Genomic DNA, 22,130 nt, shown 5'->3' with positions numbered 1-22,130 from the left:
TTCAGCTCAGAGCTAACCTGGAAGGTGGGGGGAGGTACGATGGAACTTTCTGGTAGCTCGGACGCCTGTGCGCGGGGCAGTCGCACCACCCGCTGCTCACTGCCTGCATGCTTCACCGGGAAGGAGCAACAGCTTCAGAAAAGGCCAATCAAAGGGTGCTATTCTTACCGATGTCTCTTTCCTACCCTGCTCTCGGCTTTTCCATTAGGTGCCTGCCTTAGCTGCTGTGTACCTTAGGTGATGCATCTCGAGGTAAGGTAGGCAGGTAGGTTATCTACCTTAGGCCAAAGAGACTACGTGAGGCAAACGGGGAAAATGAGGCAGAAGGAAGATATGCAGCTGAAGCAAGCAGCCTTGATGTCATTGAGCTGCAATGTCTCTGCCTGCGTTCTGAGGTATCATGAAAAATGACAAGCCCAACATAGTTGCATGTAGTTGCATCTATGTGCAGAGTTCTATGTTCAAGGCAAGGAAATGTGTCCATTCAAATCTATCTTTAACCGCGGCGGACCGCCTGTCAGGTCCATTACTGTTTGTCACCGCTTCTTGACGCTTCGAACGAACACAATCCAAGCTGCACTTCTGGCGTACTTAGGTTCTGCTCAAGTAAATCCCCGCCTTGTGTCAGGAGACGTTGGATTAGTACCTTGGGTCGTGGCAAATGGCATCCGGAAGACTTTGAGAGCGATCAGGGCTTAGGTGCCGACTCTGTGTTGAGCTCAAATGTGACCTGTAGACTCAAATTAGTACAGAATCACCAATTGTCGTTGGCTTCAAGGGGGCACAGACCGGTCCATCATTAACGGAAGCCACGGCCATCATAGCCTGGAAGCGTCCATCCTTGACTTTGTCGGCGGCGTAGCTGTCCTGCAACTTTTGCAAGAAATGGTGATAGAGCCTTTTGGCATCCTCGGCTCCTGCGCTGAGGCGAAAGTCCGGCTTGTTCTTGACAATTTTGGCGAAGAGCGTGAATTGAGACACTGTTAGGGTTATGAGTTGTCATGAGAAGGCCCGTCTCAGGGGCCCAGAACGGCAGCCTACATACCGCAGAGAATTTCTCCGTCAATGTCCGGAACTGTTTTCTTCCACTGAGACAAGATTAGATGGAAATGTTGTAATGGTCAGGATCTGGTCAAACGCACCCTTGCGCCGGCATCGTCGTCCCACATCCTGAGCTTCAACACCTTGTTTGCTAGATTCTCGGCATCTTTCTCTGTGTCTTCGGGAGCCACAGCAGCAAGAACAAGAAGTCCCTTTCCAATGGAGGAAATCACTTCGTTGTCCACCGTCACTGACCCAGAGAGCACCCGCTGTACGATAGCTAAGAGGGATCATTATCTCACACTACTAGGTACAAGCTCAGTCGAGGAAAGGCAGTCTCACCTTTCATTTTGCACTGCACTGCACCACTGCCTACGTTGGAGACGGCGCAGTAGATTTACCTGAGACCCAGGGACCTTACTAAGAGTAGCAAAAGTTGGCTTCGGTGACAAGCTCTTCAAACACGATTGATAGGCTGGAACGTGGATTCCTCCGACACTGTAACCCGGATGAGAATAAAGTCAAAGCACAAACGGAGCAGCTGGAGACCGCTGAGTTGTCTGTATCGCCGGGAAAATGCAAGCTACAAGCCGAGCGTGTCGGTAACAAACAGGCAAACGGGCGGCAAACCACACCAAAGAGAAGCAATCAACAGATCGGTACTTGGCCTGGCAAGTCACAAGCGTTACTGTCTGCCGGCCCTTCAATATTGCTGAAAATTCCTTCCATTGGACTCAGGGCAAAACCAATAGCATTAGCACATTGCCTTGCCTGACTTGAATTACCGGTAATAAGGTATCTTACAGAGTGGCCCGTCTCGCATCCCTGAACATGGCGGAAAACAGCTGGCAAGGCTGGGCTCGACAGTGGTCCGTGTCATATTCAGTGACGAACTCGAAGTAGCCTGAACTTCAGTCTGATAGATAGAAAGAAACCGGCGCTGGTCTTGTATGCTATTATACTACCAATACAAGCCATCTTATTGTGAAAATGATCATCGGTAAGGATTGAATCATTCGGGACGTATTTGTGAGGTTCTTCCTATCATACAGACCTCTTTGTAGCTTTGAGAGCGCCTAATTGCAACCTCCCCATGTTTCACCCTCTATCGGTCTCCAGGTATTGGCGACCTTCACCCTCCACCTCCCACACAGCATCTTCCATCCAGCTCTTTCTTCTGCATGCGCGCATCCTCAACCCATCAAACGCTCACTCCCCGGCAAGCAAACCTGTATTGCGCAACCAACGAACGCCGGTCAACACGGCGTATCAGTCGTCACGCGAGGGACAAATCCCCCATTCATCCACCCACATCGCGCCCATCACCCCTTCGACGGCCGTCTGCGACACGAGCACAGCTCACTGAAAACCAGCGTCAATCACGACACACCTGACACAACCGACAAACCCAACCCGTCGGTATCGAGACACGTAATTAAGCTCAGCATTTTCATCTCTGCCACACACAACCCGACGAGATGGCGGCACGCAAACTCCAACAAGAAGTCGACAAGTGCTTCAAAAAGGTGGCGGAAGGCGTCGCCGAATTCGAGGCCATTTACGAAAAGATTGAGCAATCCAACAACATCTCCCAAAAAGAGAAGCTGGAGGACAACCTCAAGCGCGAAATCAAGAAGCTTCAGAGACTCCGCGATCAGATCAAGACATGGGCAGCAAGCAACGACATCAAGGACAAGTCTCCTTTGCTGGAGCACCGAAGGTTGATCGAGACGGTTGGTCTACCAACTCCCCGGTCGCAGCTCTTCCCCGCGGTCCCGCTAATCCCCTCTGCAGCAAATGGAAAAGTTCAAGGCCGTAGAGAAGGCTATGAAGACCAAGGCATACTCCAAGGAAGGGTTAGCCTCTTCAGCCAAGCTCGATCCCCAAGAACAAGCAAAAGCCGAGGCAAGCGACTTCCTAAATAGCATGGTCGACGAGCTCGAGCAACAAATCGAAACCCTAGAAGCCGAGGCCGAATCGATACAAGCGACGATGAAGAAGGGCAAGAGCCAAACTGCCAAGGCGGAACGAATGGCCGAGATCGAGCGCATCATCGAACGTCATAAGTGGCATCAGGGCAAATTAGAGCTTATTCGAAGATCTCTAGAGAACGGCGGAGTCGACACGGACCAGGTTACCGAACTTGAAGAGACGATTCGATATTACGTCTCGGATGGCATGAACGATGACTTTGTCGAGGACGAGGAGATGTACGAAGAGCTCGCTCTGGACGAGGACGAAGGCGCATTCGGCCTAGCTCAAGATGGCGACAAGGGCTCATCGCAAGACGCTCAGTCAATAGCGGAGGAACCGACACCCGAGCCAGAAATTATCAAGGCTCCTCCCAAGCCAAAGGCGGTAGCAGAGGCATCTGCTTCAGGACGCAGGTCGAGCTCACAGAACAAGTCCCCACTGCCTGCGTTAGCTACCTTGCATATGCCGACAATCATTGGCAATGGCGCAGCAACCGGTCCTACGATGAAGCCAGCGGTAGCCCCCGCAAGACCTGCCGAAGGCCTCAAATACGCGTCTGCGGCGGCGGCAGCGGCAGCGTCAGACAAGATCGGCATCTCTCCCTTGCCCCCTCCGCCAGGTGCAGCACCTGTCACTGCCAGTACACCGGGGTCGCAGTCCAAAACCAGCGCAACAAGCTCACCCGCAACGACATCAGCGCATCCTGTCGCAGCAAAGGAGCCCGAACACAAGCAGGTACCACCGCCATCAACAACCCCAAGCGAACCACCAATCGCAAACGCGAGCGCCAGCGCAAGTGCAAGTACAAGCACCAGCACAAGCGCAAAGGCCGTCTCGGTCTCTACCAAGGCAGAGAAGCGTGCGAAAAAGGAGCAGGCTGTGGCAAGTGCTTCGGGAGCAGCCAAAGGTAAGTCCGCCCAACACCGTGATCAGCTTCATAGTTCACTAACGTTAGTTAGCATCTCAAACAAACGGTGCCACGAATGGGGTTAAGCCTACAGCAGAGGAAGAGGAAGAGTCCATATACCACCTTCCGTCATCTTTGCAAGACCTCGTCGAGTCTTTCGAAGCTTCCCGCAAGCGCCCGGCGCCTCTCAACTCGCCATCCACGCAACGCATGCTCCAGACGAGCCAGGCTACGTGCCCCGACATCATGGATGCAGATATACCCAGAACGTACCGCCCCGATTTGCGATTGACATCGACCGGCGTTGGCTTTCCTCAAGAGCCACTCCCTTTGTTTGATGACCCGCGGCTATACTCACGGATCGACCCTGACACGCTCTTCTACGTGTTCTACTACAAGCAAGGCACGCCCCAGCAATACCTTGCGGCCAAGGCCTTGAAAGACCAGAGCTGGCGATTCCACAAGCAATATCAAACCTGGTTCCAGCGTCACGAAGAGCCAAAGAACATCACCGAGGAATTCGAGCAGGGCACATACCGCTTCTTCGACTACGAAAGCACATGGTGAGTTATTTTCTTGAAGACGTTAGACTGAGGTAATTAAGCTGACTCAACGGGCAGGATGAACCGAAGAAAGGCGGATTTCAAGTTCGCGTACAAATTCCTCGAGGACGATGTATGAATAGGCAGCAAGGTTTACGGGGTTTCATGCCAGGCGTAGCCTCGGATTGGGATGGGGGCCTCAAACCATTGGTATCGGGAGGAACGGCGTTGCCTCTTTTTGCGGAAACATACAGCCAAGGTCTATCTGGCTCACCTTTGTTGAAGTACACTGACTATTGACTGGCTATGAAAAGGGGAGGCTACAGGCCGCCTCAATTCGGCTTTTGCACATGAAGACAAGACAACCCATTCGTAATGTGCGTGACCTTTGATTGAGCACTTTCGGCACCGCCAAGGCCGTTTGCCCTGCCATGATATCAGGGACCCTGTCCTCGGCGGTCAGCATAAAGGCAAAATAAGATCCCGGTAGGTTAGATGCAGCGTGTTCTGGCCCTGTCGTAGATGGCCTGTTCCAGTACTCCATACAACTCATCCCTCACTGGACACTCTAAGAGCTTGGGGGCAGTCGATGACGGCTTGTACCCCGGCGCCCGGATCCGGGCTCGGCCGAAACAAGTTGAGAAGACGACCTCCAGGCTCCTCGGAAGCTCCGGCCACCCCGACAGTTGCCCCGTGTGGATCCGTCTCTGCGTGACACAAAACGTAGCCGCCGGCGGGTGGGTTGGCAAATACCTTATCCCCCGCGATTCTCCAAGTCCTAGACGTACGTAGCCACCCAGGACGAATTGGTTTATGGATGTGCCGGTGGGCATTCCGAATGGTCAGAGTCAACGCCAGGGCTGAGGCGACAATGACGAAGCATGGAACTGTGGAGGGTTGCAATCAAGCTTTCTAGCCAGCGCAAACCATTGACATTCTGCAATAGACCACTCCGCCACTTCTCTTATCACAAGCCGGGCGAACATGACCAGGAGGTATGAGGCACGTCGATATGCAGCGAAATGACTGGACGGGCCAAGGCCAGTAAGGGTAGCCAGTGTTGTTGAAGCGTCCCGTCGACACATGTACGTGCAGGGAAAAAAGAGTAACGTAAAGGAGTCGGCGGGGGCAAAGCGGCAGTCTCTCATCTGCGTGCTTACCTACCTGTTTGCTAAGGTAGTGATGATTCGCCAGATGTGAGGGAACATACTGACATGGTACCGCAAATCTAGAGCGTCACAACGTGACGAGGTTGAGGATGGAACGTGAGAAGAAAGTACCTTAAGGTTAGTGGGGCAGGCGGCAGGCCCAATGGAGGGCCATGATGCAGCACCACCTTCCGACAAAGTTGACAGGGCCTTGCACAAGCGATGGAAGACTTCTAGAAGGCTGTCGAGGCCCACCTTTCCTCCTCCTCCTCCCCCCCCCCCGGGGGTATCGCGGACCTGCCAACTTGCCTCCTTCCCAACTAGCGACCGTGAACCCAGTCGAGTGTCAAGGGTAGGACCCAGCGAAGGCCCGTTGGCAGAGCGGTTTATTCAGATGACTACCTTTTCCTGGAGTCATCACAGTCTCTTCTGGCCATCCACGAGGCTCCAACACCTCTCCAAGTAACTCCAACTCATTGGACCGAATCCACATCTCGAGGTCTCTCAACCCTCTTCCAACAGTATCGCATACCTGGACTTCGTGTTTTCTTACGCCAGAAAATGGCTCGTCCGAGCAAAGGGCCCATCAGAATGGATCCTGCTACTACTCGATATGCGCCTTTTTGAAGATCCAACAGACTCTGAGTTACACCAGCATGACGAAACAAGGCACCTTTTCGTATCGCCGTATCCTCTCTGACCTGCTTCACCGAACCAAACCTGCATCGACCGTCAGCCGGACATGGAGCATGCCCGCGCTATCTCCCGATTTTTCCGTATTCGCGCAAGAAGTAGGTCACCTACCTATCTTGCCAAAGACACCTGACCATCGCAAGGTGTCGTTTGCGCAAAAAAGGTGAAGCTTAACTATCTTGTAGAGTCATCATCGCCGTCACCGCCTGTGCCACTGTTCCCCGTCAAGGGTCGGCGGACGCTCAGAGGGGGCAACCTGGCCGAGGAGACAGGAAATCGGACCTGGAATTGCCCCGGAACCGGCTCACTTGGTTGGCCATCACTCATCAGTCCTTCTGGGTCTCAGGCTATTCCGGTGGGCAACATGCAGCTTTGCGGCGGATCCAGCGGATTGGCCCCCGATGGAATACCTCGATGTGACAATGGTTGCACTGCAACTGCGCTGCGCAGCACCACACAATCCATCAATGAGCCATGACAGCAACTCACTCCCAGGAAAGCAACCGAGGTACGACGGTACTCCGTATCCATTGCCTGCCCCAGAGGGGAATCGCTTCGCTGGGCAGAGGGGTCCTCTGCCAGAGAGTGAGAGACTCCATTGGATTCCAAACCGCCCCCTAGGCTTACTATGGCCTCACCTACCCGGTTACGATTGGACCAGTGAGGGCTTCATGATTTGCGGTACCATTGTTTCTTGGCTGATTCCACTCTAGCATTTGGACCCTGCACAGCAGCAAGGGCTGGGACTGCAAGCGTTCACGCGCACAGTAGTGTGGCAGTGCGGGGCCAGGCAACGAGATATTCTACCAGTCAAGCCCCTCCTCCGCGATTCCGATCTTCAGTCCATCTCGACAGCCGCATCGCATCCTGCCAAGTCCGCCCCGAGCCCGAGCCCTACAACGCCCTAATTGCTACCATTCAGTTTGCTATGCCACTGAGCGACAATGTCTCGCCGTACCATGACATATCTCGCACTTGTCGGTTTCATAGCTTACTGGCTTATTTTCGAGCCCCTTGTCTGGTCCTGCACTAGACGCGGTACCTCGAGTCCCCAACTCCGGGTTGACTGACCTTGACCCTGCCGTGCCGTACAAACTGACCACCAGAAACATTTCCATGATGGGGCCTTTTTCTGCCCCGGTTTATCTGTTGGGTCTGCCAGACATGTCTTGGGTCGCCAGTACCTTTGCCAATGAAGTCGGCCCAAAAACACTCATGGTAACTCAGAGCTGACTGCCCAGCCGGAACTGGTCCCCCCCTCGAATGCACCGCGCTCTTGAACCACCCCGCCGCCAGCCCAGTCGAGTGATAGGTCGGTGCATCGTCATGGGAATATCTGGCGGGTCTTGGGCTGACCTGATCTCGAATCTCGCCGGTTTGTTTTCAGACCAGGTTGCCAGTTATGCATGTCTTCCCGCATGAATCCATCGACTTGGTGGCTGGCGATTCTAAGCCCCCTTCTAGAAGCATGTCACTCACCGAGGACCGCCTCTCACTCGATCAGACGTTCAAGTTGGTGGAGAAACCCCAGCACTTGCAGTTGTTTCCTCGCTTCGCGCCGTATGGCCAAGACAACTCTATCCCATCTTCACCCTACGCGGAAATGGCCCGGGGGCTTATGTAGCTTTACGACGTTCGACATGCCCGCTCTTTTGAGGCTCCCCATGGCCAAGGCCGTCTTACGGAGGTTGAAGCCTTGTGCTGGTGGGTTGCCATGACCCCATTCTACCGCCTGCTCGTTTATCTGTGCCGCTTGACGTCTCGCTGCCACCTTATTCCTTCCAACTCCAAGGCGGTGAAACTTGAATTTGCCTTGTCCCGCTCATACTTGAACCACCCACTTCCCCCTCCAATTCGTGAGCTTGTCATTTGGGAATCACTTCAACAAACCTTCTATCTGCTCGGGCTTTGCTGTTGTTTAGTATTGCACTTTGCCTAATACCTACCCTGTTCACGAACAGGCTTCCACTCCTTTCTGGACTATAAACCCTACGGCCACGAGGACTCTTACCTGTGCCCTACTTATCAGCAATCTGAGCTACCTTATTTCCATGGGGATTTATGTGTGAGCCACGTTTCTGACTCTCCGGAACCAGCCCGCCCCCCCACGAGTCTGACACTGACATACCAGTTATGTAAGTTGGTATATTTTCCTTGGCTCCCGGCATTCCTCGCTACTGCTTACTCTCTTTAAATGTTGTATGCTCCCCCAACCTTGCGAGACCACCCTCCCTTTACTGAACTGCTATCCAGAAGCCGGGATATAAAAGGTTTAGACAGCACGACAGTTTCACTTGTTTAAGTCAGAAACAATGGACAGCCACTATTACCGCGGAGCAAGCTATCATGTTAACGCAACGTCTCCAGTATCGGCAGGAGACTACCTTGACTCCCCTACTTTTCTAGAGGCGCCGGAACTTGCTCGCCAGCCCTCCGACATCAGCTCCCGAGGTCCTCTTACACCATCTTCATACGGCTCGTCGCCTGGTATGTCATACTCTTACACGCACAACATGAGCCACTCTCCTGCGGGCGATTATGGCGACAGCTACGACGATAGCTATGGAGGATACTATGCGGACGAGTACGCCAGTGCTGCATCTTCATCGGCACAACAAGCGTCTGAACCGTACTATGGAAACGTAGACTGGTCGCAGTATGACTACGTTCCCACCGAAGACGGAGGCTACTGGCAGATGAAACCACGATACGTTCCTGCAGGGCAGTATCCAACAGTGATACCACATCAAGGGTTAGTCAATATGGAGGCCTCTGATAGATATGGTCAAGCGGTGCTAACAATGCTGTGCACAGGGGTCAAGAGCAGCAAGAAGTCGTGGACTACAAATTCCCCTGCCTCGAGGCGGGATGTACAGCAAACCCGTTCAAGCGCAAGGCCGACCTCGAGAGACACTATAGACAAGTCCACCAAGACCCGTCAAAGAAGGAAGCTCACAAGTGCGATTATCCCAAGTGCTCGCGAAGGAGTGAACCGTTCGGACGACGGGACCACTTCAGAGATCACCTGCGAGACTATCACAACGAAGACATTTTCAAGCGGGGCACCCACGTGGACGACAGCTGGCTCCAAGGACGCAATCTTTCGTCGCGATGGTGGCGGTGCTCAAAGTGCTTGATCAGAGTCGATGTCAATTCGTATCCGGACCACGTTTGCCCCAAGTGCAAGAATCCGTGTGAAGACAAACGCAAGCGTGCGCGAGGTTGGCATTGAGGGTCATCGTTGGCACTGCCCCATCGTCGAAGGCGGATCACCATTGGGCCACAGGCAAAGCTGATGCCTAGAGGTGAAGACGCACTTGCAAGAGCTTGGAAAACGACGCCCCGGTGGCTTTTCCCCACAGGAAGACGGCGGTAAACATCCAGCGAAAAGAAGCCTAGGTTCCGTAGCACAGGAGCCAGGGCCGTCGCCCGACACGACATGCTTGCTTCCTAACGACCCGGCAACACATCTCTCTTTGGTCCGGCCCACTGACAAGAGTGCGGCTGAGGCAACACAAGCTTATGACGTTGGCAACCATACCAAAGAGTCGGGTTGCACGACCAATCACGTCGGCACGACTCGGCCTTGTTGCAGCTCACTTTCTCTTTCGGAATTGGTGGCCAGCAAAAGTCGCAGCAAAGTCAGTCCGTCCTAAGCTCAACAGGCCATGATGTTACCTACTGAGTCTAGATACGATTGGGCATAGATTGCATGGTCCCAGGCGGTCATGTGGAGCAGCAGGGTGTGAGGTTCGTGGAAGAGGTTGTTTTTTAACGACGGGCTTTACCCATGTGGGAAGGCTTCGAGAAGAAGTCTATGCAGGCTGTGTGGCTTTGACCACTGCACATCTGACGATGTTGGGCCCTGGGAACCTTTGCCTACTTGGCTACCCATTCGCTCTTCTGAATGGGCAAGCAGGGACACGTAAAGCAGGGAGCACATGGCCGGAGGATGCAAGGGTGGTTGGGCCTAGCAGTCTTAGTGGTCTTGGTGTTACCACAAGGTGTGTGGTGATCGATAGACGGCTGTACGTCGCGAGACGCTTTTCCTTATGTTTTCTGCATGGCGGTGGGGCTGTGCCTATTTTTCCAGTCTTGTTATGGCTCAATTGTCTTGGGACTGGATTGGGGGGGGATGGGGACGGGAGAACGGATTGATACGACAATTGGGGCAGCTTGCAGGTGTGGCGCAAGGCATATTCGGGACCATGAGAGGTGGTTGTAATGGTTTAATATGGGGCGGGCATCTCGGTCTCCTCGCATTGCGGCACGGGGCCTTACTGGGCTGATCGCTTGGGGAGGTATTGTCAAACCGGATGGATGCGGACGACAGCATACTTTTTTTTTTCTTTGAAGGGGGTTGGAGAGGAGAAGACAGGAGAGGAGACGGACTACGATGACGATTACGACAAACTACAGCATTACACGACGACAACGATTTCGGCCCTGGAAACAGAAAGACATTACAGAGTAATCCACCGAGAGGAAAGGCGGACAACGAGACAAGAAAGACAAAGATACCCTGAATTCGAAATGCATCTACGTACATACATCGCACGGCTGACGGGGGAGCGGGAAGCTAAGCACGCACATCAGATGAGAACATCTACCTTTACCCTACACCACGGAGGTCTCGCTTAGGGAATGACGGAAGGAAGCCTTTTGCCTGCGCGGAAGGAAGCTACACTACTGTGCCGTGGCGAGCTTTATCTTGTCCACCCTGCCGAATCGAACGGTAGCTTAGGGTAAGGTAAGGTAAGGTGAGCAGAGAGCGGGCGTGGATGTGGTTGTGGTGGCAGTCGAGGTGGAGGAGGACGACGAAGAAGGATGCGGTGAAACGTGCGCTTCTGCTTCTGCTTCTCTATAGTGACACCGTGTCACCGAGACAGCCTTGTGGGAATGGGTGATGATGATGGTGATGATGGTGATCATTGATGGGGCAGGGCGTTCTCGGTGCTTGTTTAACTGGAAAGAGACACACGATGATGTGGGATGGATGGAATGGGGAGGGGGGGAACATTGTATTGGAAGCTGCAGGCTGCGGGGAGACGGGCGGTGGTGGCTTAGAATCGACAGATTACCGTACATAATTGCTGACGGTGGAACGAACGTACATACTATACCTCGAGGTACATACACACGCGCGCATTACATAGAACTACGCAAGGTAGCGGGCATGGGATGGTGCATGGTCCTTTTCTACCGTGGACCACCTCGGGCCTTTTTTTCTTTCTCACGTCTCTACTTTTTGTGTAACCCGTCAGCTCACGGGAGTAGTATAATAATATTAGTTGACATTTTTTCCCCGTCAGTTCGCCTACCTTGGATGAGATGAGACAAGACTGCGAGACCAGAAAGCTCGGCGTTGAGTCCGGCATTATCTGATTTGACGTCAACATTAAGGCTATGCATCCGGATACTCTGCCTTCAACTGAATACAAATATCAATGTCAACGAAAGACATTACCATTTGCCATTGCCGAATCTGACTGCCTGGCCCACCGGCCGTAGCGCCTGGGGATATGTGTTTCCGCCTGCGCGCGCGTTAGGCGGGCATCACGCTCTAAACGCGCCCAGGTAGCATTTCAGGATTTGCGCGCGGGGCTTGCGGCCATGCTGTCTGCGTACGTGTACGGCGTAGTCGAGAAAGTATTAGTGTCTAGGAAAATAGTGTTCAAGTCCAAGTCAAGGAGGAGTAGCAGGAAGAGGGCCATGGGGACCATGCTGCAAGGGAAATGATTTGGGCGAATGGGTATTGAAGCGTTTATGCGGATTAGAGGCGTGGGCGAGGTTAAATGAGGCGGTGATGGTTTTTTCGGAGCAAGTCTGTGTTACCAGTGGACATCAAGAGGTCTCTTTTTTTTTTTTTTTTGCCATATCTCTACCGAATATGCGATGATGCAAGTCGATATGCGGATGAGCGGGCTTAGTACAGTTACTTCAGTAATATTTTGACATGCTTTCGGCGGTACGAATGAGGTTGAAACAAGGAGAAAGAAGCGAAGCTGTGGCTTATTTCTCGCGAGTTTCTCGCTACCTGATTTTTTTGGCCTCGGTTCTTGACCATAAAGCACTAGGTAATCAACGACTCCGCGACTCCGCTGATGTTTTGGGTGTTAGGTATGTAAGGTAATTAGTTTAGCGCCAATTGTGGCATGGATTGATGGGACATTGCATGGCGGCGTGACGGATACGGGTTTCGGATCGGGGGGAAAGGGGGAAGGGAGGAACTAAACGTCGTGAGGATTGCTGTGCATTAGCTTCGTGTTTTTCTAATCACCCTGGACTTTCTTGATTGTTTTCCTTACGGGTTATAGCCTGTCCGGCTTTTTGGACTTGGTGAGTCATCGGCGGAGGTGCGTTGTCATCATCATCGTCGCCGTCATTATCACAATCATTATCTGTATCACTGGTGTTTGCCTACTAGCAGTAGGAAGGCAGTCTTCGTGATGGGGAGAAGAAGGAAGGGCGGAACTTTTGCCAAACTCCAATACAAATAGGGCGAGATACAAAAGGGCGTAGGGATTCATGGTGTCGTGACGGCTTGGTTCTTGCGACTTAAGGCATGGTGAGGTGGCATCCGGCTGGGATTGGCATAAAGAGAAAGTCACAAAGTTGGATCGGACAACGGCAGTGAAGATCCTCCCCGTGGTTGCAGGTGGGAAGGTGCGGAAGGATGACAACCGACAGACAACAGGGTCGAATTATGATATATGTCTTTGCTGCTTGAGGAGTGAGACACTTGACCGACTGTTCCGATCGACCGCAACTGCAAACTCCCGCCTTTCGCTGTGTGTGATTGTAGTGAAACGTAAAAAGTTCCTGAGAAAGAGAAGGAAGAAAAAAAGAAACGAAAGTGAGATGATGTGGAGGATCTGGAGGGGGGGAAACTGGGAAGGGTGTGGCATGGAAGGCTTGGAAGTCGGAAGAGAAACCTCTTGGGATAGGGCTGAAGAGGTCCAGGAAAGTGAGACGTAGTGAGATGCGACTGAGACAAACGGCTGGGCAAAAAGTGTGGCAGTGACAGCGGCACCAGACAGCGGTACCTAGCAAGATGCAAGCCCGTCCTCGATTGTTATTACCGGGCCGGCTGCGGCCTTGTACGTTATATTCCTCTCGTCCGAGACCCAAAGGGTACGAATACGGGGCTAATACCAGGTAGGTAATGACAGGTATCCGTAGTACGGAGTAGAGAGACGGAGAGACAGAGAAAGACTACTCCGTACGCCAAGATCTGACGAGCACGAAGACGACCGTCGAGGGTATTTTCAGCTGAGGCAAAGTGGCATTGTGCTTTGCGAACTATCGATATCTGACAGGCATGCGAATGGAAAATAGACGCCCATGAACACCAAAAAAGGACCATATGTTGTTACATTGCAGGTTTCCATCCTTCCTGTCAGGCGGGCGGAGACATAGAGAGAGGGGTGTGTCCTTTTGCAGAGTTACACGTCTGATGACAACTGCGCAAGTTCGGGTATGTTCATACACGGGATGAGGCCAGGGTGAATCTTGATCTCGAGTGTCGGTCGTACATGCACGAGGTCCCGCGGGCCGCGAGGGACGGATTGATACCGTGCATGCTGAGCTGACGCTGCTAGCGGTCGATGACAGGACGCCATCTGGGAGAAGCTCAGTGACACGTGACTCTTTGCTTAGGTAAGGACCAGATGAGATGAGACGGATACCGGTACCCGCTGCTTATGTAATGTATGGAGCTCCACTCCTCGGTGCTTCCTTCGGTGATCGTTGTGATCTTATCGCGGGAGGTCGGGTCTGCGGGCCTAGTGCGACCGAGATCGGAGCAAGTCCAGCTCCGCTGTATGCAGGAAAAAGCAGTCATGGCGGGGCTCAGTTGGAAAGCAAAATGTTTTTTTTTTCGAAAATATCGCAGGGGATCACCCACAGAATACACTGATAGTGAGGAGGCTCTGTTAAGAGTCGACATGGTTGACTACCTATAAGCTGGCTGAAGTATGACCCAACTTTCTTTGCGAATGCGATTGAAGCGTTTTAGGGGTCGCCGCGGGCAGGAGAAATTCCGCACGCGAGCCCAAAGTGACACGATGCCGAGAAAACGCCTATTTCACCGTCCCCATACTTTGATAAGATCAAACTTGCCTTCATCTCAAGTTCAGGTTCACAGCATAAACTTCCCCATCCGACAAAAAGCTAACTACAACAGAGCGAAGCAGCAAATGTTGACAACAGACGAAACAATTGACTGTGCGCAAAATCATCTGGTGACCAGCTTTGGGATGCTGTTTCGTCTTGACTGTCCTGGACTCCTGGTTGCTTTCCCCGCACGAAGCTCTTTGGCAACATGTGGGGTGTGTGGTGGGAGGATATGGGATTCGGGAGAGGAGGAAAGACTGGGCAAATCCGTAGCAAGGGGGCCCTTTTGTGTTTTTTATGAGAGAGAGGCCTGATAACCCTTCCAATCACGTTGTTTTCATGCATTGCTCCACATGTTGCTCTCAGAGCAGATGACGAATTGGCATTGGTCCGCAAACAGCAGAGACAGGCCAAGGCCCAGGAAAGGGTCACAGGCGGTATTTCTGAGACAACTACTGTAGAAAAAAACAGCACAAAAGTTGCTGCAGAAGATTTGCGTCGGATTGCTTTTTGTCATGCGAAAGGCTGCGCGAAGAAGTTGTGCGTAGTGTTTTGCCATATTTCTTTCTTAGACTCACATCAGAAAAATATCGCAAAAACCTTCTCTAGCTCCAAAGATCTAGCAAGGACTAAAGAATGCCCAGAGCCCGCCGATATAGGATGATGAAAAGAACTCATCAGAGTCAGAATTCTGAGCCCCGAGAAGCGCAAAGGCCGAAGAGAGGTCCGAGACGGAGGGAAAGGGACTGGGACCACAACCCCTTGAGGCAAGACTGGCCAGGGGCCGATGCTATCCATGCCTTTTGAGCATTCTCATTAGTCTTGCTACTTACAAGCGGTTACCTTGCGACCAACGAAGAGTGACAAACTGGGAGGAGATACCCGCAAAAACAGAGCTGTTGTGGTACCTCTACCTCACACCGTCACACCCACACACCGGTCCCCGGAAGACACACCTGTGACGATCTCGGCTCGGCTGCCATCCCGCTTTCTCCTGCTGCTGCGACTGCGTTTTTCTACTGCTCGAACTCCTTGCTTGACTTGCCCTTTTCCTGACCTTTCCTGCTTCGACAAGGTCTCAATTGCAACCGGCCATCTTGCCTCTTTTCACTCCTCCCTCTCAACCAATCTTTCCCACGCGGTTTTGCTGTTTACCCTTTGCAAGCAAACCTACTATCCTTCTCCTCCTTCTCCAAAAAAACCAACAGCAGAGCATCCTTAGCTTCGCGATCGTCAGCACCTTGTTCGTAGCTTAGCTGTCAAGCGCCTCATCCGCTCGTACATTCTGCACTCTTGACAGCCTGCAGTAAGCCCGTCATCGTGCCGTTGCATTTGCTTCTGCTGCCGCCGCCACCACCCGAAGCTCACTACCGGATCACACGACCCGGCTCCTCCTAGTAACCGCGGCCCAAGAAGCTCCCCCGCCGCCGCCATCCCGACCGAAAAGCCGAAAACAATCCCTCAAATCCCAATTCCTCCCGCGCGCCGTCGCCTCACAAACCGCCCATCATGAACGCAGCCCGCTTCCTCCGCCGTCCCGCAACCTTTGCACTCCGGCCCTCCTTCATCGTTCCCCAGTCTTCCGCCTCCTTCTCCTCCTCCGCCTCCTTCAACTTTGCCCGCACTATGGCCGCCGCCGCCAAGATCAAGGTCAAGAACCCCGTCGTCGAGCTCGATGGCGACGAGATGACCCGCATCATCTGGCAGACCATCAAGGACAAGTTCATCCACCCCTACCTCGACATCGACCTCAAGTACTACGATCTCGGCCTTCCCTACCGTGACGAGACCAACGACAAGGTCACCCTCGACGCCGCCGAGGCCATCAAGAAGTACTCGGTCGGTGTCAAGTGCGCGACCATCACTCCCGATGAGCAGCGCGTGGAGGAGTTCAAGCTTAAGCAGAGTAAGTGACGCGCATTGGATGGCTTTTCGCCATTCACTTCTTCCCTTCTTCCGGTATCGTTCCGTGCCCGCTCAAGAGACTCCCACCGGCTCTTGGACTGGTCAGATTCCCCGGACTTGTCGCATTCGCGCCGTGGGACTTGTCTATTCTCCCGCTCCCCGCACTCCGGAGATGCAGCGCCGGCGCAATGCATGGGTTCCCCCTCTGCACGTCTTCGGGACCTGCACAGCTCCAGTGGCCGCATATCAAAGTTTCTGTCATCAATGGCCCTTTCCTAAAGCACCCCAAAGCAACCCTACCTAGCAGTACAAAGAACATAGACTAACTCAATGGTTCCTTTCCCCTCCCAACAGTGTGGCTCTCACCCAACGGTACCATCCGTAACCACCTCGGCGGTACTGTCTTCCGCGAGCCCATCGTCATCCCCCGCGTTCCTCGCCTGGTGCCCGGCTGGAAGAAGCCCATTATCATCGGCCGTCACGCCTTCGGTGACCAGTACCGCGCCAAGGATGCCGTTCTCCCCGGCAACGGTACTCTGAAGATGGTCTACACCCCCGAGGGCGGCGAGCCCCAGGAGATCGAGGTCTACAAGTTCAAGAACGGCGGCGGTGTCGCTCAGACCCAGTACAACACTGACGAGTCCATCACCGGCTTCGCTCACGCTTCCTTCAAGCTCGCCCTCACCAAGAAGCTGCCTCTGTACATGAGCACCAAGAACACCATCCTCAAGAAGTACGACGGCCGCTTCAAGGACATCTTCCAGGAGCTCTACGAGACCAAGTACAAGGCCGAGTTTGAGGCCGCTGGCATCTGGTACGAGCACCGTCTCATTGACGACATGGTTGCCCAGATGGTCAAGTCCTCCGGTGGCTACATCATGGCCCTCAAGAACTACGACGGTGACGTCCAGTCCGACATCGTCGCCCAGGGCTTCGGCTCCCTCGGCCTCATGACTTCGGTCCTCATTACCCCCGACGGCAAGACCTTCGAGTCCGAGGCCGCTCACGGCACCGTCACCCGCCACTACCGCGAGCACCAGAAGGGCAATGAGACCTCCACCAACCCCATTGCCTCCATCTTCGCCTGGACCCGCGGTCTCATCCAGCGCGGTAAGCTCGACGAGACCCCCGAGGTCGTCGCCTTTGCCGAGTCCCTCGAGAAGGCCTGCATCGACACCGTCGATGTTGACGGCATCATGACCAAGGACCTGGCCCTCGCCTGCGGCAAGACTGCCCGCTCTGACTACGTCACCACCAACGAGTACCTCAACGCCGTTGAGCGCCGCATGAAGAACATCCTCAAGGAGAAGTTATAAATTCAGAAAAGAAAAAAACAAAGAAAGAAATGAGGACCCGCCGTTGTTCAAAACAACAAACAAGAACCCTGTAGACTTCAAGAAAACGCTTCACTCTGTAGAAGGAGGGGGCGAAAGCCGGCTTCCCATGGGATAGACGAACCCTCAAGACATAAGAAAGGCGGTGGAATGATCTACGATCTACGAGGCTCCCCCTTCGCGCATGCGGAGAAGAGGGCCTTCTGTATCTAACCTAGGTGAACATGCGAATCTTGTTTTCTCTCTTGCATATCGAAGCAGCAGAAGCATGATGGATCATCTCTCTGTATTTTCCGTTGACTCTCTGTTCTTTCTGGTTTCTTTTTCAGTTAACTTGATATCATTTGGTTTCAGCATATTGACGCAAGGCATATGGAGAGCTTGGCTTTGTTTGTATATAGTGATGCGGCTGCCGTTGGTAAATACCAATTGTCGAATTTCACAGCCAACAAAAGAGAACAAGGAGGCAAGTCCCAATGAGCTCAATGATGTTTTGGCCCCGTGGGGTGTTTCGCCATCTCCGCCCTCGGCGACGAAGTAGAGATTTCTCATCTCACAAATTACTCGGTATTCGGCGGTGCATGTGAGGAGAGAAATAGAAGAAGAAAAACGTATCATTGCTGCTCCCTAATTTTGCCCATCCCAATCTGGATCCGGCCAAGAAATCCCGTTACGCCGTTTCCTTGAGCTTCAGCATCCCAGCTCTCCGTCTCGTCCTCACTGTCTCTCTGTTGAGCCTGTCCACATCCACGGCTCATGAGGCCGCGCGCCAGTTGGGCGTGGGAAAGAACAACAGGTCAAAGGAAAATAGAAGGAAAAAAGAAGGAAAAAAGAAGAGAGAATCCATCGATGCATGATGATGTAGTGTACAAGTCTAGGAAAAGAAAAAAGGTTTCTGTGCTGTTTTAACTCTCAGCTGCCCAGCCAGGGCCACAGCATACAGTGCCATCTCAATCATGATCTAAAGCATTCCAGCCCGATTGATTGCCTGTGATGTCTCGACTTGCCTCCCAAGAAAAATAACAATCAATCATCCGACGACCAACTTGGCGATCCACATCGACGCAGCTTCTAGTCGTCTCTGTCGCGGGAGAGCTCGCTCTTGCGGCCTCTCTTGGACACAGTCGGGGTGCTCACGTCGGCGCTCTCGCTTTTGCGCTTCTTCTTGGTCGGTCTGCTGATCGAGCCCCGGGGCCGGTATCCGTCGTCGTCGTCTCTACCGGCGCGCTTTCTCTTGCCCCGGCCCGTGGCCGGCGTCGCAAAGCTGGGACCGTCCGAGTCGGCCTCGTCCATGCTATGGTCGTAGCTGTCCGCGTCACGGCGCAGGGCGGCAGCCCTTTCGGCCGCCGCAGCGGCCTTCTCCGCGGCTCGCTGCGCAGCTTTCTCGGCTCGTACGGCGGCGAGCGAGGCGCGCTTACCGCCTCGCGATCCGCGACCGCCTCGGGTCTCCCCCCTTGACGCGCCGCCGCCGCGTCGCCTCCGGCCATCTGTCGGAGGTGCCTCGGCTGCCTCTTCGTCTCCGGCGGGTGCGGCATTCTCGGCATCCTGTAGGAAGGTCTTTGGCGCGTGCTTACGGAGCCAATTGTAGACACTCGTGGGATTCTTCATCGCGATCGTCTGAGAAAGGGCGTGCGGGTTGGTCTCCGGAAGAGGAGCGTTGCTGCGGGCGACCGGGGCCAGCGTCGGGAGGTTATCGGGGTCGATGCGTCGGTCCACGTCGTGGATGTAGTCGTCAATGTCGTCGGCCGTCAGGAACGAAGGAGGGTGAGGCTCGCCGGAGAACGGTTCCATATCGGCCACGACGGTGGGGTCCTGCTCCTTTGCTTGGGAGTAGGTATAATGTGGCACCTCCTTGAGGAGTGTGTCCAACGACTTGGTAGGTTCATCGGGCTTCTTTCCAGACATGTCCACATCAAGAGGTGGGAATGAGGTATCTTCGGGCGGGTCTTGTGAGATATCGAAGCGCTTGTCAAAGGGCAGTTGAGCCGAGGAGTTCATGTCGAGCAGCAGATCGAGTATGCGACTGTGGCCGAGGATTAGCAACAACTCGGTAACAACCCACGCTGGCACGGGACTGCAAATTGATTCCAAGAAAATACTCACTCATTCTCGATGGCGATACGCTTTGCAGTGGCAAGCGCTAGGGACTCTTGACGATGCAATTCCTCGCAGTCGTGCATCTTCTGATCGAAAGTGATGCGCATCTTGCGATACTTCTTCTTCCATGACTTGTATGTCGCCTTTCCCTCTTCATTCTCCTCGTCTTCGGTCTCTTGACCTTCGGCCTTGACGTCGCGGGTCGCGACGGTGCCGTTGGCGTCGCTCATCGCGGATGGCATGGGTGCGGGCGACACGGGAGAGTTTTCGTCAGTCGTAGAGGGAAGCTAAATGATCGTAATTCGGGGGTTTGTATCGATCGATTGAAGAAGGGGGGATTTGGTCGTAGATGACGGATGGCGAATGACTTCTACCATTGACAACGCGACAGATTTGGGGTTGGTATTGATGACATTTACGGCTGACTGTTGCTTGAGTATGGAGGGAGTTTCCACGGGCGCGCGGATGCAGGGCGACGACGAGGCTGCGATGCACGTTCCTGGCCACTTCTCTCCAGTGAGAGCTTGGGAAAAGCGTCAAGAATAGAGCCACGCGGGGAGTTCAGATAAGCGACCTCCCAAGGTGAGAGGATGTGGGGTGTGCGTGTCAAAGCGGGGTGTGACTATCACATCTCAAACTCTCCAATTCTTCCTTCACCAGTGAGAGAGAGACTTGTTGAAAATCATTGAACTGCAGTTCCCACAAACGCTTTTTTTATTCTAAAACTCCGTCATTATTCGTTCCCTTCCATTAATTGTATGTTACGCTTCTTCAAACCTCTACGAATGGCCGAAAACGCAGCAAAGAGACTCAAGATGTCACCCGTCACTATCGGCACCCACAATGGCCACTTCCACGCCGATGAGGCCCTCGCCGTGCACATGTTGCGCAAGCTGCCCACCTACCACGACTCCCAGCTGATCCGCACCCGCGATCCCAAGCTCCTCGAGACCTGCCACACCGTCGTCGACGTCGGCGGCGAGTACGATGACGGCAAGAAGCGCTACGACCACCACCAGCGCGGCTTTGTCACCACCTTCCCCGGAAAGAACACCAAGCTCTCCAGCGCCGGCCTTGTCTTTATGCACTTTGGCAAGGCCATCATCGCCCAGAAGCTCAGCGAAGGCGTCGAGACCCCCGTCGCCGAGGACAGCGCCGAAGTCGAGCTACTATGGAACAAGCTGTACGAGAGCTTCGTCGAGGCCCTGGACGCCCATGACAATGGCATCTCCGTCTACGACCCCAAGGCCGTCGCCGCCGCCGGTCTCGAGAAGCGCTTCAGCGAGGGCGCCTTCACCCTCGGCTCCGTCGTCGGCCGCCTGAACCCTAACTGGAACGACCCGGTCCCCTCTGACCCCGTCGAGGCCCAGAAGCTCGAAGACGAGCGCTTCGTCAAGGCCAGCCGCCGCATCGGCGAGGAATTTGACGCCGACTTGGACTACTACACCAAGGCCTGGCTGCCCGCCCGCGCCGTCGTGCAGGCCGCCTTCGAGAAGCGCACCCAGTACGACCCCCAAGGCCGCGTGCTCGTCCTCGAGGGCCAGAGCGCACCCTGGAAGGATCACCTCTACTCCCTCGAGGGAGGCAACCCCTCGGTGGTGTACGTCCTGTATCCCGAGAAGCCAACCCCCGATGCCAAGTGGCGTGTGCAGGCGGTGCCCGTTACCAAGGACTCGTTCGAGAGCCGCAAACCCTTGCCCGAGGCGTGGCGCGGATTCAGAGATGCGGAACTGGACGGCATCTCTGGCATCCCCGGCTGCGTCTTTGTCCACGCTGCCGGCTTCATTGGAGGAAACAAGACTTTTGAAGGCGCCAAGGATATGGCGATCAAGGGGCTGGATCTGTGAAAAAGGGCACCTACAGAGATTGTCCACTGGGAGGAAGGTTACAGGGATACGGAACGGCGTATGGCATCAAAAGAAGTGTCTCATTGCTCATCAATAGATTGGGTTCCCGCAACGTTGTCATTTTGATAATGAAAGCTAAGGGCATTTTTGTGACGTGCTCGGGTCGAGCTAACTAACAACTCTAAGCTGTTGCAGCAGGCAGAGAGCCTCCATAGGACTGCAGACGAGAGCTGGGTGTCCGAGAGAGGAGCACGTGAGCGCCCGCGACAACAAAACAAGGCAGTCACTCGTAAGGACCGTATCTGCGCACACGACCCTCCTCTGCGAAGTGAATAGTTTGATGAAGAACACAAATGCTGCCATGAGCGCATACAGTAAAGACGTAGGGGGTCTCGATTTAGTTGCCGCCATATGCCTGTCGTTCTTCTTTCATCCTCCTGCTTCAGTCCTTAAAAAAAAAGCCATGTACGGAAAAGCTTCAGTCTTCGCAATAGTGCCGTACATCACGGACAGGATATCCAGTAGCG

The 22,130-nt window shown here is 53.9% G+C and overlaps 6 protein-coding genes across 6 annotated transcripts; 4 read left to right on the top strand and 2 right to left on the bottom strand.

The window, feature by feature from the left end:
* Positions 1 to 586: 586 nt before the first annotated feature.
* BDZ83DRAFT_298115 (D-Tyr tRNAtyr deacylase-like domain-containing protein) lies at positions 587 to 1,476 on the bottom strand. Its single transcript, XM_060502229.1, has 5 exons — positions 1,384 to 1,476; positions 1,143 to 1,321; positions 1,046 to 1,088; positions 790 to 980; positions 587 to 730 (listed from the first exon to the last, which is right to left on the bottom strand). Exons 1-5 carry the CDS (start codon positions 1,388 to 1,390, stop codon positions 689 to 691), a joined length of 462 nt encoding a protein of 153 aa, XP_060371180.1. The 5' UTR covers positions 1,391 to 1,476; the 3' UTR covers positions 587 to 688.
* Positions 1,477 to 2,519: 1,043 nt separating this feature from the next.
* Positions 2,520 to 4,489, top strand: BDZ83DRAFT_646547 (Not1 N-terminal domain, CCR4-Not complex component-domain-containing protein; the record flags this gene model as incomplete). Its single annotated transcript, XM_060509982.1, has 3 exons — positions 2,520 to 2,774; positions 2,836 to 3,922; positions 3,975 to 4,489. 3 exons carry the CDS (start codon positions 2,520 to 2,522, stop codon positions 4,487 to 4,489), a joined length of 1,857 nt encoding a protein of 618 aa, XP_060371179.1.
* A 3,742-nt stretch (positions 4,490 to 8,231) lies between these two features.
* On the top strand, positions 8,232 to 9,682 carry BDZ83DRAFT_297936 (uncharacterized protein). The gene is made up of 4 exons (XM_060502228.1): positions 8,232 to 8,440; positions 8,576 to 8,607; positions 8,673 to 9,057; positions 9,120 to 9,682. Coding segments are annotated over exons 1-4 (837 nt in total). The 5' UTR covers positions 8,232 to 8,438; the 3' UTR covers positions 9,538 to 9,682.
* A 6,247-nt stretch (positions 9,683 to 15,929) lies between these two features.
* BDZ83DRAFT_646545 (isocitrate dehydrogenase) lies at positions 15,930 to 17,641 on the top strand (the record flags this gene model as incomplete). The annotated part of the gene is made up of 2 exons (XM_060509981.1): positions 15,930 to 16,326; positions 16,680 to 17,641. 2 exons carry the CDS (start codon positions 15,930 to 15,932, stop codon positions 17,639 to 17,641), a joined length of 1,359 nt encoding a protein of 452 aa, XP_060371177.1.
* A 1,089-nt stretch (positions 17,642 to 18,730) lies between these two features.
* BDZ83DRAFT_746966 (IEC3 subunit of the Ino80 complex, chromatin re-modelling-domain-containing protein) lies at positions 18,731 to 19,986 on the bottom strand (the record flags this gene model as incomplete). The annotated part of the gene is made up of 2 exons (XM_060513350.1): positions 18,731 to 19,682; positions 19,763 to 19,986. The coding sequence occupies 2 exons, from the start codon at positions 19,984 to 19,986 to the stop codon at positions 18,731 to 18,733; spliced, it is 1,176 nt and encodes a 391-aa protein (XP_060371176.1).
* Positions 19,987 to 20,398: 412 nt separating this feature from the next.
* On the top strand, positions 20,399 to 21,716 carry BDZ83DRAFT_600008 (metal-dependent protein hydrolase). Its single transcript, XM_060507016.1, has one exon. It carries the CDS (start codon positions 20,515 to 20,517, stop codon positions 21,601 to 21,603), a length of 1,089 nt encoding a protein of 362 aa, XP_060371175.1. The 5' UTR covers positions 20,399 to 20,514; the 3' UTR covers positions 21,604 to 21,716.
* The last annotated feature ends 414 nt before the right edge of the window (positions 21,717 to 22,130 follow it).

The sequence above is a fragment of the Colletotrichum acutatum genome (assembly GCF_030867785.1).
Source record: "Colletotrichum acutatum strain CBS 112980 chromosome Unknown BDZ83scaffold_4, whole genome shotgun sequence".
Classification (NCBI taxonomy): Eukaryota; Fungi; Ascomycota; class Sordariomycetes; order Glomerellales; family Glomerellaceae; genus Colletotrichum; species Colletotrichum acutatum.
The sequence above is the reverse complement of the archived record's forward strand: the minus strand, read 5'-3'. Positions and strand labels throughout refer to the sequence as shown.